We start from the raw sequence: 16,900 nt of genomic DNA, 5'->3' as shown, positions 1-16,900 counted from the left end.
GATATATTTTATTTATTTATTTTTTTAAGATTTTATTTATTCATGAGAGACACACAGAGAGAGGCAGAGACATAGGCAGAGGGAGAAGCAGGCTCCAATGCAGGGAGCCCGATGTGGGACTCGATCCCAGGACTCCAGGATCATGCCCTGAGCTGAAGGCAGGTGCTTTAGCCGCCAAGCCACCCAGGGATCCCCTCTGCTGATGTATTTTTTTGTTTTGTTTTGTTTTGTTTTTGCTGATGTATTTTAAAACACATTTTAGACATCATAATATATTTCACAACAAAAAAGTGCTAAAAGTATTTAATTGTAAATTATTTCAAAACTAGAAACTGGGAAAGTTTTAGTTAAATATCAGGATAGACTAAAGTACTTTCAGACTTGAAACTCTCAAGAAAGAGGTGCCTGGCTCGCTCAATCAGTGAAACATGCAACTTTTGATCTTGAGGTTGTGAGTTCAAGCCCTATGTGAGGTATAGAGATTACTTAAAAATAAAAACACTTTTTATAAAGTCTCAAAATTCCATGCACCACTATTAGGAAGCTACTGAAGGACCTTGCCAATGAAAAACTAAATGGAAACAGAAAAAGCAACTCCAATGATGCCAACGGCATTCCCAAGATGCTGTATGAGCATCTGGCTTCATGAACAACCTGCTTGCATTGGAAGTTACACGGCCCTTGAGAACAGTTGGCAAAATCAAAGCAGTATAAAGCTAAACATGTTTAAATTGAAAAAACTTAGACAACTGCACAGTTTGGGGATGAACTAAGGATAAGGACATTGAAAACAAAGTTGTGGAAAAACAAAATGCAATCATTGCATAATACATGGCTCAGAGATGGTGTTGACATAGCCAAACTACTGTAATCATCAGAAAATATTCTATACAAAAATGAAGAGTTCTATTAGGAGAGGACCAGAGTGAAAACTGCTCTAAATTCTCATCTTCCAAAGTAGGACATTAAATGATAATACCAAAAACTTGAAAAATAGAAGTTATTACTGTAAGCTTATTTAGTGACATATACCCTAAGAACAAGAGTTGAAAAGTGGTTGCTTCTGAGAAGCTGGCAGTATTGGTTGTAAAGCAATCTTGTAAACAATGAATATGAAAAAGTGAAACATTAAAACCAGATTTTTTAAAAAAAATTTTATTTATGAGAGACAGAGAGAGACAGAGACAGAGACACAGGCAGAGGGAGAAGCAGGCTCCATGCAGGGAGCCTGACGCGCGACTCAATCCCGGGTCTCCAGGATCACACCCTGGGCTGAAGCTGGTGCTAAACAGCTGAGCCACCCGGGCCGCCCCTAAAACCAGATTTAAAAAATAATTATCAGGATAGACTAAAGATACCTTCAGACTTGAAAAAATTAGTGAAACCCCCCCTTCCCTAAAGGAAATCACGTGACATTTTATTTTTAAATATTTTATTTATTTGAGAGAGAGCACAAGCAGGGGAAGTGGCAGGCAGAGGGCGCGGGAGAAGCAGGCTCTCCACTAAGCAGGGAGCCCAATGAAGGGCTTGATCCAGGACCCTGAAATCATGACCTGAGCCGAAGGCAGACACTAAACCGACTGAGCCACCTAGGCACCCCAGATGAGCTATTTTTAAAGTACAAAATGATTAGCTGCACTGAGTTCAATTGACAGGAGGAAGGGGAGACTAAGTCTGTAGTTTCGGTATGGAGGGTGGCAGGTGGGAGCATTGTCTTTGATCAACCCTGTAAGGTAGATTATTTTTCAGTTTTAAAGGAAACTGGTTCTGGGGATCCCTGGGTGGCGCAATGGTTTGGTGCCTGCCTTTGGCCCAGGGCGCGATCCTGGAGACCCGGGATCGAATCCCACGTCGGGCTCCCGGTGCATGGAGCCTGCTTCTCCCTCTGCCTGTGTCTCTGCCTCTCTCTCTGTGACTATCATAAATAAATAAAAAATTAAAAAAAAAAAAGGAAACTGGTTCCAAAACTCTTCAAGTTCAAACAACTTCAAAATCCTTTTGGTTTATCTAGTATATGTGCTCCCTCCAGAGACCACTTAACTCTTCAGTGCAATTTCAGAAGGTCTCTTCCAGTCCATGAATTCCACTCACTTGTCGGTTAAATCCCAAAACTTAGTGTCCTCTTGGGACATGAAGCTTTTAAAATAGTGCACGTCCCTCATTTGTTCAATGTCTCATTGACTCACTCCTACCTGAACCATCTCACAGGGAACCCAAAAGTGCTCTTGGGCAGCTATGTGGACTAGAAAGATTTCCATGGAAATCAAGCTACCAAATGTAAACCTGCTTAATATTCAATATTCTTCTGCGTAATCTTGATGTCAAGCATGCCCTGTGGAAGTCATGTGAGTTAGAATGTTTAGCTTTTTTTTTTTTTTTTTAAGATAGCTCTGGTGTTTTTTTTTTTTTTTTTTAATTTTATTTATTCATTCATGAGAGAGAGAGAGAGAGAGAGAGAGAGAGGCAGAGACACAGGCAGAGGGAGAAGCAGGCTCCATGCCGGAAGCCCGATGCGGGACTCGATCCCGGGACTCCTGGATCGCGCCCTGGGCCAAAGGCAGGCGCTAAACCGCTGAGCCACCCAGGGATCCCCTAGAATGTTTAGCTTTACATAAGGCATCCCATTGGTGGGTGTTGTAGAAGTTTTAAAGAAGACTTAAATAGACGTACAGATATAGATGATTGGGCAATTCAATAAAGGCGTCAGTTTTATTCAACCTGATTTATAGCTTCAATACAATTTCAAATAAAATCTCCAAGTTTATTTTATTTTTTTTAAATTTTTTTTTCTTTTTTTTAAATTTATTTATCCAAGTTTAATTTGATGTTTAATGATGTTTAATTTGGCAAGCTGACTCTAAAATATATATTGAAGAGGCCAGGAGTTGTCAAGGCATCCTTGAAGAGATGAAAATTGTCACCAGATATCAAGAATGAGAAAGCTGCAAGATTTGAGTATGGTATTAGCCCAAGGATAACCAATCGACCAACAGAGCATATGAGATGTCAAGACACAAGTTGCACTGCAAATAAGCTGGATGGACCTCTCAATAGATGGTGTGACCATTAGTCATTCTTATATTATGTATACTTAAGTTTATAAGCAGGCTCCATCCCATTCACAAACACAGAATCAACTTCCAAGTAGATGATTAGAAGTACATATAGAATATTTAATGGCTCTAGAGTAGAGTAGGGGAGGATTTTTTAAAGGATCCGAACCTCAAAAGGAAAGACTGATAAAATGAAATATATCAAACTTAACTTCTGTCCAAAACACCATAAAAGTGAGATAAACTCTGGAGAAGATACCTGGCAAGTGAATATACTTGCTACAGGACTAAAATCCAGAAAATATAAAGAGCTCTTATAAACCAAAAAGACAAATAGAAAAGCAGGGTGGGGCATTAACAGTTATTTTACAGAAGAAAAACAAATGATTATTAAATTATAAAAATATATTCTATTACAGATCATGGGAATAATTAAAACTGGAGAGAACATTTAACACCTCACAATTAGTAAAAAATATATATGTGTATATATATAATTGAAATCAAGTACTGTTGAGGTAGAACAATGAAAACATTTATACACTGTGGGTGGGAGTATATAAATTGACACTACACTTAGGAAAATAATTTGCCATCATCCAAAAAGGTTTAGTGGTTCACTTCCCAAAGAAACCAGATGCATAATTTCCATAGTAGCTGTTTGTTAAAGTTTCAAACTGAATATCCACCAGGGTAGAATGAAAATAAATAACTTTAAGCAAAAACATAATGAATCAATCTCATGAACATGTTGAATGAAAAAGTTCAAGACTGGATTAATCAACTTTATGTAAGTCAAAAACATGTGGAACCAGCGTACACTTATGATGACCTATGTATAATGTATGGAATTGCTGAATCACCACTATATTGTAGATCTGAAATTAATGTAACACTGTCAACTAACTATACATGTTATAACTAACCATGTTATTTTTAAAAATATGCAAAACTAAACATTGTTTAGGGATACAAACATACACTGTAAAAGGTCAGGAAAACAATGGACTATAAACTAAAAACAGTGGAGGTATCTATATAGGACCAGGAAGTGAAGAGATTATGGTCAAGAAGGGGCACAAAGGAAACCTTGAAAGGTGATGCAAATGTTCTATTAATGTTAGGGTCATAGATACATGTTCTATTTTTCCATTATGTTCTAGAGTCTTATTTTGTTAAAAGTATAAATATGTATAAATTGTACATTACTTGCAAAAGATAACCAAATAAGCATGTCAGTGGGGAAATGATCAGAGGATACTGAATTTCAGTATTAAACAAATGATTTTATGTAAAGACTAGGAGGCACAAAGTCAGATAGTAAAAAAATAGGGGTGGGGGTGGAATGATGGGGTAAAGGGTGCCTTAAGGAGGGCACATGATGTAATGATCACTGGCTGTTATACACAACTGATGAATCACTTAACTACCTTTGAAACTAGTAATACACTATACATTAATTAAATTTAAATTAAATAAAAATATATAAAAATCAAGTGAGGTAATATGAGCAATAAAATGATAGCTAAAACCAATCATAAAATGTCAAGAATTAGCATTGTGCTACAAGTCCTAGTCAGTGCAATCAGGCAAGAAAAAAAAGGACCTAGACTCTCAAGGAAACAATCAAAATGTCATTATACTTGGGGATAAATCTGACAAGATGTTGTCAAGTCATATATACTGAAAACTACAGACAATACAGAGAGAAGTCAGAGTCAAATAAATGGATATACGGATTAGAAGCCTCAATATTGTGAAGAAATGAATTTTATGCAAACTGATCTAGATTTAACACAGTCCCAGTCAAAGCCTCAGTAGTGTTTTTGGTGGTTTTTTTTTTTTTTTTGCTGATACAAGTTCTAACTTTTACATAGCTGTTATCTACTAAAAAGATGTGATTTCCCGAATAGATAAAGTCTAAGAAAGAAAACCTACGGGATGCCTGGGTGACTCATTTAAGCATATGACTTTGGCTCAAGTCATGATCCCAGGGTCCTGGGATCCAGCTGTGTTGTCAACTTCATGCTAAGCCGGGAGTCTGCTTGTCCCTCTCCCTCTGCCCCTTCCCCAGCTCGTGCTCTCTCAAATAGGCGGAAGGAAGGAAGGAAACCTAGAACTAAATCAACGGGGATTCTGAGAAGAGGTCAGTTCCCAAAATGAAGTGAACAATGGTATCTGAAGAGCGCTACAGGGTAGTGTCCAAATAGGAACAGAGGGAAGATGATTGTGTGTATATAATGTGGTAAGTATATGGTATATGTATATGGTGGCACTATTACTCAATTTTTCATAGTACTAAGTCAAGACTAACAGACACACACACAAAATAAAAAGAAAACACATTAGAGAACTATTAAATTCCACAAAGTGGAAAGTGGCTACCTTTATAGGGCACATAGTCCTGGAATGGTCATATATGCCTCTAATAAAGGCTTACATATTTTTTAAGGCAAAAAATATGTACACAACATAGAAAAATTATTGGACTTTTATTGACATTCTCCAATTGATCCCATAATATATCTGTAAAGGAGGCATTATAACCATATATTTTTTTAAAGATTATTTATTTATTCATTCATGAGAGACCCAGAAGGAGAGAGAGGCAGGGACACAGGCTCCATGCAGGGACCTGACGTGGGACTCAATCCCGGACTCCAGGATCATGACCCGGGCTGAAGGTGGCACTAAACTGCTGAGCCACCGGGGCTGCCCTATAACCACATTTTTAAAAATGTAAACTGTACCCTCAACCTGGGGCTCAAACTCACAATGTGAGATCAAGAGTTGCATGCAGTACTGATGGGACCAGCCAGGTACCCTTTAAACAAATATTTTAGAAGCTGCTGAGGTAAAATCATTCTGGTTGTTTAAAACTGAAAAAATGAAACAAAAATCCAACAAGAAACTCAACAGAATTGTTGAGACTAGAGTCACTGGCTTAGTTTTGTCCACTACCTGAAAAGAAAAGAACAATTAAAAGAGTTTTACAATAGTTCATCATTCAGAATCTGTTACTGCACAGATTTTAAGATGTTTTGAGTCAGTTCCAGTATAGAAATAAGGCCAGACTGTTTCTTTAATAGTTAAAAATATAGAGATTTATCACTCAAATTGTAAAGGAAACCTCACCCAAGTCACAGTCTAAAAAAATACCAGTCTTTGTAGGTATTACTTTTGGCAGAAGATTAATTTTTCTAGGACCCAATGCAATATAATTACTCAGACTACATCGTCCAACACCCCATAATCTGTCCTGCACTAAAACTGGTTGATTCTGATTCTTTCTCCTTCTGGAGAGTCTTTACAGACACCCATGATCCATTCAGGCTTGTCTTTCACTTCTACCTCCCAATACTGCTTGCCAGAATTATAACCTATAGAACTCAGAACAGCTGGGGAGAGATAAAACCTCCTTGGGTTACGAGGTAAGTTATGTGCTTTAGTTCCATATCACACAGTTTTTCTATCTTCTGAGATAACGAGCTTACGATGTGCTGTTTCACAATCTAGAATTAGATCCACCTGAAAACTCTTAATTTTCTTTAGGCCAAAATATTGTGGAGGAAGATGGTAACCATATTCCTTTATTGGAATAAAAAAGGTTCAGGGGACTTTAAGGTTCCATATCTACAGTAGATGCTTTTAATATCTGTCAGTAATTCCAGCTCTGACTTCAGATATTTGCCCTCTATTTCCTTTGAGAGATATTTTAATGTAGAAAGATAATTTGAAAATGTTGTTTTCATTTAGTTTGGCTAAAATATCCATTTCTCCATCTTGTAATTGCCGAAGAACAATCTCTCGCTCATTTTTGAGAAACAACAAAAGTTGCTCAAATTCAGACTTTATTTCTTCTCTCCTACATTGTACCTTCTTCAGTTCCAATGATTTTCTGCTTTGCGTGATTATCACTTTTTCGACTTGTTCTATTCTCTCCTTCCATGGTTCAATGCAGTTCTGCAATCTTTTCCTATGATGGGGAGCAGCCTTCTCTATGGGCCAAATATAGTGATTCCGGTGATGAGTGGAGAAACTACACTGTGGACATAAAACTTCTAGGTCCTTCTGACAGCAAAAGGTCAAAACTTGATTGTTTTTCACATACAAGCTTCTCTTCCTTCCTCTTCCTCTTGCTTCTTATCTGTAGTAGCTTAGCAATTTAAATCAAATTGCCCAGTTGGGGATTATTGGTGAATTTCCTTTCTGGAGAGCTGTGACGGCAAAAGGGGCAGGGGAAAGTATCACTTAGATCTTTCCAGGACATACTGATGCAGGAGAGACAGAAGTTATGCCTACAGTTAGTGGTCACTGGCTCTTTGAAGTAGTCTAGACAATGGGACAGCTAGCCCCCGTATGGAGGTCAGCCAGGGCTGTTATGAACTCCATTGGGCTGTGGACAAAGGTGACGGGTACAAAGGTGACGGGTAAGGTAATATATGTCCTTTAGCAATGCCTGGTTCTCTAGCACACAACACCCAGCAAGCAGTGGCTATCTTCCCACAGACCTTGAAACCCGACCAGCTTTCCGTTTCACTGGATTGGTGTGTTGTCGATAGCCTTCACAAACCTGTTTATCCTCCAGCCCTTAGCTCTAGAGCTTGCTGCCCAGAATACTCCACAGGCTGCAGTCTGTTGCACGCTAGAACGTTTTAGCTGGGATGCTGTTCTTCTCACTCAATGATGTAAAGTCAGGCTTAATGACTTTCCTATTCAAGAAAGTACTTTTAGGTCCAAAACTAGGAATCTTTCCTATGGGTGAGAAAAGACAGTAAGTTAAAAATATGATACCACAATCACTAATGTATTAAAACATTCACACAACACTCTTCAATAAATGCTAAACTCCTTGTGTAGTTGTTCTTGGAAAAACAGGAATTCATAGTGTTTATAGAAATTCATTCCTCTCACACAATTCCAAAACAACAAAGCCTATATAAGATAGCCTTCCAAAAAAGTTATCCATCTCAATCCAATCATGAGAAAACACGTAGTCTAACTTAAATTGTGGGGCACTCTATATAATAATTGGTAGGTGTTCTTCAAAATGTCACGAAAAACAACATAAAAAAGTTTCAGAAATATTACAAACAAATATAATGGGTGGTTCCTGACTGAAATAGGGATCTTAAGAGATAAGCAACTAAAAGAACATTTCTGGGACAAATGGGAGAATTTTGGTATGGACCACATATCATAGTCTATCAGTATTAAATGGTGTGTATCATAGGTAAGTAAAACATCCTTGTTCTTAGACAATATATACTTTGGGGAGTAGGGGGGTCATCTTGATGGCTACTTTCAGAAGGTTCAATAATTTTAAGATGTTAAACAAAAGGTTAATGAAACTGGTGCATCCAAGCAAAAGGCTTATCTCTGTTGTTGCACAGCCTTTCAATTTTTCTATATGTTTGAAATGTTCAAAATAAAACGTTACAGAGAAAATTTCCCAGCTTCTTTTTGAGATATGCACCACACCCAATTTTAAGCAAATCAAATTCCTCCAAGCTTGTGAGTCATTTTACCATTAGCATTCTCTTTCTTCCCACATTAAGATACTTTCTCAACTTTTGTTCTTTGTCTCCTCTCCCTCATAATCCAAAGACAGAACAGAAATATGGGTGTGGTTCTGACATCTGAAATTGGCTTTGTCTTGGTGACCTAGCAAGTTCTTTTACCACACAGACTTACTCTTCCTACAAGTAGAATAGGAAAAACAATAATTCTAGAAAGCCTCCGTTTCCAAGTCATTCCCAAACTCAAGGATTGACTTAGTGCCATGAGCCAGCAGAAGCAAAAGCTAACATAGCAACATGCTGTAGAAGGCAGTGTTTCACAATATAAGGACTACAATTAAGTCCTTTAGGTTTGAATCCTGGTTTAGATACTTAGTGTATACTTGAGGAAAATCCATGTAACTTTTTTGAATCCCATTTCTTTGACCTATACAATGAGGATTATAACCCCCTCTTTTTAAAAATTATGATACCACATAAATGGCAGCCAACGTGTCCACTGTTCTTGGCCAATAAGCTTTCTATTTTTTATTAAAGATTTTTTTAAAAAGTAATCTCTACCCACAACGTGGGGCTAGAGCCTACAACCTCAAGATTAAGTCACATGCTGCATCAGCCTGAGCCAGCCAGTGCCCCAGCTTTCTATTTTACATTTATTTTAACCTGGATCCAACTACAGCCCACATGTTATATTTAGTTATTAGCATCCTTAACTACCTTTCAATCTAGAGTAGTGTCTTCTGCCTCTACTGTTGTAGAGTCCTGGTGGACTATCCTAAGCTCTACACTTAACCTACTGCTTGATATATAATTTAACTTATCTCTCAAACCTTGACTTTTTAAACCGATTAAATGTTTCCTCTTAGTTAAACCTGTCCATAACTCACCAAAAGTCAGGACAAAGTGCTTCACCCTTAGCTTACCAATCAGAGCCCTTCATACCTTATTATCTTTAAGTTCATCTTCATCTGGCTTTGGTCTTTTTAAAAAAACAAAACAACAAAACAGAGATGTTAGGTTTTCCTTCCCCCACAAACCCCTCACTGCTTAGATTACCTTCTCCTCCCGTCTTTCCTTAAGACTAAGTTCTGCTCCTTTGGGAGACTCAGACCAAGACAAATGTTCTCTATAAGCTAAGGATCTTTAATGTAGTTGCTGATTCAATTAACCTCTCCAAGCAACCCTATAAATTAGGAGCTGTTATCTTCAATTAGAGCTGTAAAAAATGAGTCTACAATAATGTACTCAACAATGAGTATGCTCAAACAACATTGCATTAATTGGCATGATAATCACTAAGCTGTAGTGTCCCTTCTTCATATTCCCACAGCACCCTATGGCTCCCTCTACATCTATTTCAGAGCATCTCATATTTTTCATATTTGCTATATTCACAGTTCTTCACATTTGATAACATATTTCAAACATTTTTAAGAGGAAAGACTGGGATTTATTGATTGTAGCACTGTACCAGCAAAAAACATAACACAAATTGAGAGGCAGCAATACCTGATAGAACTGGGTCTTCATCAGCTCTGCCACTTAACTAGCAGTATGTCCTTGGTCAAATTAATTTCTCTGAGCTTCAGTTTTCTTTTCACAAAGTGAAAAATAATACTATCTCATTCTGTAATTATTTAAAAGAAAATAAAATTAAGGCATACCTTGTTTGTTTGATCATGCTTCACAGGACTGCCACTTTGCAGATATTGGGTTTATTAGCAAACTGTGGGCTCAAGACTTCAGTGAAAGAATTAACTACAGATGTGAGGGAAACAGCAAGACCCAGAGTTAGAAGTGGGGCCTGAAGATATGACTGAATTGTTGCAATCTCATGATCAAACTTGAAGAGATGAAGAGTCAGATGCTGTTTATGGACGAGAAGAAAAAAATGGTTTGAGATGGAATCTACTTCCAGTTAAGATGCTGTGAAGACTGCTGGAATGACAAGGATTTAGAAGATGCCATAAACTCAGTTGATAAAGCAGCGGCAAGGATTGAGAACAGACTCCCAATTTTGAAAGGATTTCTACTATGGCTAAAATGCTATCAAACAGCATCACATCCAACAGAGTAATCCTTCATGAAAAGAAAGCGGCAATCTTCACTGTCTCATTTTAAGAAATTGCCAGAGCCACCCCAGCCTTCAGCAACCACCACCCTGATCAGTCAGCAACCATCAGCATAGAAGTTCCTCCACCAGCAAAAGGATTACAACTCACTAAAAGCTCAAATGATAGCATTTTAGCAACAGATTGTTTTTAATTAAAGTATGTACACTGAAAATTTTTTTTTTTTAAGACATAAGGCTATTGCACAGTTAATAATACCAGTAAACATACTGGGGAACAAAATTTGTTTGACTTACTTTATGGCAGTGATCTGGAACCGATCTCACAGTATCTCTGAGCTGTGTGTGTATACACACACCTACATATAAAAAGTAATGATATTAAACCTGAAAGTTGCTAGTCTTGAACAGTTGCTAAGTCTTTCATGACTGGTAAAGGCATTAACTTCCACCAGGCTCGTTATAATAACGTGATGTAGGAAATTTTCTTACACTAATTTTGGAAGTGCAGGAGAGAAGTTTCAGAATTTTAAAATACACCTTTAATGTTAAAATATACTCAACTTGTAGTAAATGCCAATAACACAGAACTACACAAAATACAGCATACAGGCTCTTCCAGGTGACTCTTCCTACTTGCCCAAACTAAGTGTTATAGCTACTAAGGTTTCCATGACTTCTAATTCTTGCTTAATATGTTCAAAATGGGTGCTTTTTACAGACTCTTACCCAATGTGACATTCAACAGTGAAGCATGATGGGAAAACAGAAATCAAGAAAAAAACATAAAACTTTTTGGCAGCCTGGGTGGCTCAGCAGTTTAGTGCCACCTTCGGCCCAGGGCGTGATTCTGGAGACCCAGGATCGAGTCCCGCATCGGGCTCCCTGCATGGAGCCTGCTTCTCCCTCTGCCTGTGTCTCTGCCTCTGTGTCTCTCATGAATAAATAAAATCTTCAGAAAAATAAAACTTTTTAAAAGGTATGTACATGGGATCCCTGGGTGGCGCAGCGGTTTGGTGCCTGCCTTTGGCCCAGGGCACGATCCTGGAGACCTGGGATCGAATCCCACGTCGGGCTCCTGGTGCATGGAGCCTGCTTCTCCCTCTGCCTGTGTCTCTGCCTCTCTCTCTCTTTCTCTCTCTGTGACTATCATAAGAAAAAAAAAAAAAAAAAAAAAGGTATGTACATAAAAAGGACTCAGCGAGGTGCAAGGAACATAATAGGAACGACCTCCAGCTATCGTTGTGCCCCCTCTTTCCCCAAATGCATACACACAGGTCAGTCTTCTCCATGTTTCAGAATAAAGCCATTGACAATCAAGTTAACACCACCCTCCTTAAACTGCCCATTTCTCTCCCCACTGTAGCCAGTTTTCTACTCTGAAACATGACGGTGCTTCCAGTCGATCCCCTAACTGTAGGTAAAGAGGTTTTTTTTTTTTTTTTTTTAAGATTTTGTTTATTCACAAGACACAGGCAGAGGGAGAAGCAGGCTCCAAGCGGGGACCCCGGGGTCACACCCTGGGCCAGAGGCAGGCGCTCACCCGCTGAGCCACCCGGGCCGCCCTAAGGTGGTCCTTCCCACTGCTATGTTGGGAATGACCCTTTTATCTTCCACCTAAGACCTTCCAGGAGACCTTGCCCTTGAGGAAGTAGCTTCTCAGGCCTTGGACTGCGTGTCGGTCCCGCCGCACCTCGGTGGAAGACTCCGGGCCCACAGTCCCAGTCTCTGGCTCCGCGTCCAAGTTCGCAGGGGACGCTGCCGGGCTCGGGGCCTCCGCTCGCGGGTCACGTGCCGGCCGCCGGGCCTGGCTCCCCGTGGACTCCTACGTCACAGGTCCGCTCTCGAGGGGGACGGATCTCCGGGTTGCTGCGGTGGCCACGCGGGCGAAGGGCGCTCGACAAGCACCCAGCGGGTCAGCACGACCACCTCGCACTGGACCTGGGCCCGCCGGGGCCGGAACCGGAACCGGAAGAGTCTGCACGGCGGTGGCGGCAACTGCCGACTGCAAGGCCTGCGAGCCGTGAGGCGTCCCCACCGGCCAGCGCGTGCGGGCGATGGAGCGCGGCGGGTTGTCCGAGGGCGGCTACCGCCCCTGCTCTGCCCTCCCCACCCTCCACCTCCTCCTTCCCACCGCGCACGTTCAAGTCATTCTTTGCAGACACCCCGGCGGCTTCCCCGATTCTCGCTCGGCTCAGAATCTTCTGGAACATCTAACGAACGCGGGCCCAGCCCGGCCATGCCGCGTCCACGGGTCCGCAACCCTCAAGTTCCCACAAGACCCTCCCGCAGCCTGAGGCGACCCCGAGGCGCGGCGCCCCGGAGCCGCTGAGCACACCCGCGCCGCCGCCGCCCCTCGGCCTACCTGGCGCAGACGACGCGCGTCCCCAGAGCCCAGGCCTTCCGCGTCGGTGGGCTCCTGCCGGAAGCGCGTCCGTGGCCCCGGCGCTGATTGGCCGGCCTTCCGGAAGTGCGTGGTCAGCGCCTGCGCATGCTCCGTGATTCTGAGGGGCCGAGGGGCCTAGGAGCGGAGGAGCGGGGCAGGGCGCGCGCGGCGGAGGGCCTTTCCTTCAGCGGCCCGCCGTTGCCGCCGTCGACCGTGGCTCCCGCTGGCGGCTGTTTGCACGTGAGTGTGTGTGTCCCTAGGAGCAGTGTGGTCCGGTGAGGGGCAGGTTGGTCTCCGCCGCGCAGTCCCGCCTTCCTGGGGCGCCCCCGGGCTGCGGCCGGCAGGAGCCGGAGCGGCCGCCCTGAGGGACCGCGTGGCGCCTCGGCCGTGACAGGCCGCGTCTGCCCGCCCACCGCGACCCCGGCTGACCCGGGGCGCTCCCCGGAGGGAAGAGCTCGGTAGGGGAGGCGTCGGGGGCGCCTCGGGGTCCCGAGCGGGAAGTCGGAGAACGGCTTTTGGGAACCGACGAGCTTGCCCACGATAGCAGCCCCGACGCCTTTCGGGCAAAATGGGGGATTTTCATTTTGATAGAACCACTGTGGTTTGCGTGGTGCGGAGAAAAGGCAGTAAGCCCCCCCCCCCCCGCCCTTTTTTTCTTTTTAAAGCAATCCCTGCCCGCCCCGTGGGGCCTGAACTCCTGACCCCGGGAGGCGGCGTGGCCTGCTCTGCGGCCGACCCCGGGCGCCCTCGCCGCCGTCGGAGGCCCGTCACGTGCTCCGGTGCAGCCTGAATTCTGGAAGGATGATTGGCTACGACTTCGATCCAGCGAGCGGTGAGCGGTGGGAAGGGACACGCAGGTGTGACTGACGAGAGGATCCTCCCCAGGTACTGTTAGGATCCCCAAGGCTTTTGAACTGCTGGTGGCTACTGCTTCCCTGCTTTGCCTTTGTCCTTGTGTTGTGGGGGGAGTATGTGGTTTTGATTTAAATACTGTGAGTTCGGGACGCCTGGGTGCCTCAAAGGGTGGCGTCTGCCCTCGGCTCAGGGTGTGGGAGCCTGCTTCTCCCTCTGCCGGTGTCTCTGCCCCCCCCCCCCCCGTGCCTCATGAATAAATAAATAAATAAATAAATAAGTCTTTAAAAAAAACCTAAATGCTGTGAGTTGGGTGCCTGGGTGGCTGGGTGGTTCGGTGGTTACGTTTCTGCCCTCCGCTCAGGTGGTGATCACAGGGTTCCTGGATGGAGCCCCGCGTTGAGCTCCCCGCTTGGCAAGGAGTCGGCGGCCTCTGCCTCCCCACTCCCACCCCCAGCTTAGGCTTTCTCTCTGTCAAATAAATAAGACCTTTCAAAATAAAGAGATACTGTGAGATACAAAATTTGAGTCCTTTCCTATCACGGTTCAGTCCTATCAGGACATGATCCCTGCTGACAGGAAACCCCGTCAGTAGGACACTGAAGCCTGAATGGCGGGCTGCACGTGGTCTGGTGGTGGTAGTCTCCTCGGGTGGGGCGGGTGGGGCAGGTGGGGCCAGCCTACCTGCTGTGTGCTAACTAAGGACTTGATGGTTATGTATTGGATTCTTCTGAACTCTGGGCTTTTAAGAATTATCATTTAACTTCCTACTCGGAAGCGATCTGGCCTCCGCCTCAGTCGTCCTGTGTAAGAACTGAAACTCTTCCTAGTTATCAGTGGCCTAGTTTCTCAGCAGAGGATTAGTTTCCGTGCCTGTTCCCCTCTGAGATGCCTTGTAATCCCGGTCTCTGGCTGCGCCATCTTGTTTCAGCAAGCTGCTCTTCCTCTCCCTGCCTTCATGCATGACCGTAAAGGTCTGCAAGGGCGCAGGCACACAGCAAAGTCTTAATATGTAGCATGACCCATGTATATGTGTGTATGTGCAGGTGCACATGCGTGTATTTGTGTGCTTCGGCATGTAGAGAGGAGAGTGGTTACGCTCTGGCTTTGCAAGCAGGCTTCCCAGAATTCAAAAGCAAGCACTGCTTTGTGTAACCCTTGGCAGATTATCTTTTTGTACCTGTTTCTCATCTACTAAAAAAAAATGGGGTTGGGGGGTGACAGTATGTAGAGTGTAAGATGGAGTCACTCATGTCAAGTAGGGGCACTGCAGCTACCGGATATCTCTCAGACCAGCAGCTGCTGAGGACACCCCAGAACTGATAAGTGGAAGCAAAGGAGTTGTGCAGGGGCCCAAGACTAATTAAGTCCCTTTAAAAAGGGAGGATTTTGGCAGCAAACTGTCAAGAGTCTTCAGACATCGACTCCTCTGTGTCTGGCCCCTTAAGAAAAGGCAGCTGCCGCCACAGGCTCTGCCCGACTGATCTCCCGACAGAACAGAGATCCTTCGCTGCTCAAACATAGTAGGCCCGGAGTGCTGGGAGCTGACCTGGACCAGACCCAGGTCTTACCTCAACTGCGCACCCAGACTCACTTCCCGTTTGGTTCGTTAACTTCCTACCCTCTGTGTTACCTCGTTTGTTGTGGGACTTGTGTTCTGCTCTGTGCACAGCCTAAGTCGACAACTTAATCACATGGTGAAATGTCATTGAGTCTGGGATCCTGAACCTGCTTTATAATTATGTTAACCTTGTTTTGACCGAATAAAGCTGCTACTGTGGAAAGACACAACTCCTGTGAGCGCCTTCATAGCTGCTCATGAAGTGGTACAACCTAACTTCTTGGAGCTCTAAAGGAGTTTTTTTTTAATGAGTTATAGCACTAGTGTCTGACATGGCAAATACAGTATCAAAACACACACACACACTATAAATTCATCCAAAAATGCCTATTTCTGTTTCCCTAAGAGCAGAAATGAGATTTAGAAACAGCAGGTATGAGAAAAACTAACAAAACAAAAAACCCACCATTTTCTCTCATTTGTAAAGCTCCCCCCCCCCCCCCCCCCCCCACTGAACTAAGTGGCTTTTTTGGAGAAAGCCTGGGTTACAGCAGACTTAAGAGTTGGTGTCGGGGCCCTTCTTGCCAGAGGTGGGCACAACATTGACAAAGTGCCAGTTTGGCATCTGGGGTTTGGCTCAGCTGTCTTTTTCTCCTGCTCGGCCACCATGGCAGTCTGTCTGCTTGCTTTCCCAGCACAGGCCAGGGAACCATGGATTTGACCTCCAGCCGTGCGGCCAGCTACTTCCAGGATAGTCAGAGCCTCCACTCAACAGTGACCTAGGATAGCCTCAGCCTTTAGGGCGGGCCTGCCAGGAACTTGATCCTCTGGAATGATAACCTCCAACGAGGCTCTCTGAGCCTTGATCTGGGCCACCATCTCCTGGCCACCATCTCCTGGCCAGTCACCTTGATCTGGGCCACCATCTCCTGGCCAGGCATGCCACTCCTGGGTGCGGACAAAGAGCTGCGTGTCCCATGACTGAACCATGGCCAACATAGCCACTACCTCAAAGGAAATTACTTTGCAAAAGGCTGACCCTCTTCTCCCTGCCCCCCATCCCTTTCTTTTAACAAGTGCACTTTTTATTTAAATTTTTTAAAAAGATTTATTTATTTTGAGAGAGAGAGGTGGGGTGGGGGGCAGAGGAAGAGTGACAGAATCTCAAGCAGCAGACTTCCCTCCCCCCACCCTCTAAGCAGGGAGCCTGACGCTTGATCCTACAATCCTATTCATGACTTGAGCTGAAATCAAGAGTTGAATGTTTAACTGAGCCACCTAGACATCCCTCAAGTGCACTTTTTAAATTAAACAGTAAACCTGATAAGTTTTTTCCCTTTATTTTATTATTTTATTTTATTTTATTATTTTATTTTTAGGTGGGAGGTGGGTGGAGGTAGGGAGAGAGGGCATCTTAAGCCGACTTCAGGCCCAGGGTGGAGCTTGATCTCATGACCC

General features: G+C 43.5%; 1 protein-coding gene and 1 pseudogene across 2 annotated transcripts in view; one reads left to right on the top strand and one right to left on the bottom strand.

Moving 5' to 3' along the window:
- LOC144282649 (tripartite motif-containing protein 60-like) overlaps positions 1-16,900 on the top strand; it is a 209,574-nt pseudogene that overhangs the window by 14,272 nt on the left and 178,402 nt on the right. Inside the window, exon 2 of the transcript XR_013351148.1 lies at positions 13,695-13,914. The product of XR_013351148.1 is annotated as a tripartite motif-containing protein 60-like (transcript). The remainder of the gene's footprint in view (positions 1-13,694; positions 13,915-16,900) is intronic.
- TRIM61 (tripartite motif containing 61) lies at positions 2,398-13,111 on the bottom strand. The gene is given in 10 exon segments (XM_077846560.1): positions 2,398-6,141; positions 6,143-6,354; positions 6,357-6,649; positions 6,652-6,791; positions 6,793-7,152; positions 7,154-7,394; positions 7,397-7,808; positions 9,515-9,551; positions 10,237-10,439; positions 13,009-13,111. Coding segments are annotated over 7 exon segments (1,380 nt in total). The 5' UTR covers positions 7,446-7,808; positions 9,515-9,551; positions 10,237-10,439; positions 13,009-13,111; the 3' UTR covers positions 2,398-6,056.

This window comes from Canis aureus, chromosome 13, assembly GCF_053574225.1.
Source record: "Canis aureus isolate CA01 chromosome 13, VMU_Caureus_v.1.0, whole genome shotgun sequence".
Lineage (NCBI taxonomy): Eukaryota > Metazoa > Chordata > Mammalia > Carnivora > Canidae > Canis > Canis aureus.
The sequence above is the reverse complement of the archived record's forward strand: the minus strand, read 5'-3'. Positions and strand labels throughout refer to the sequence as shown.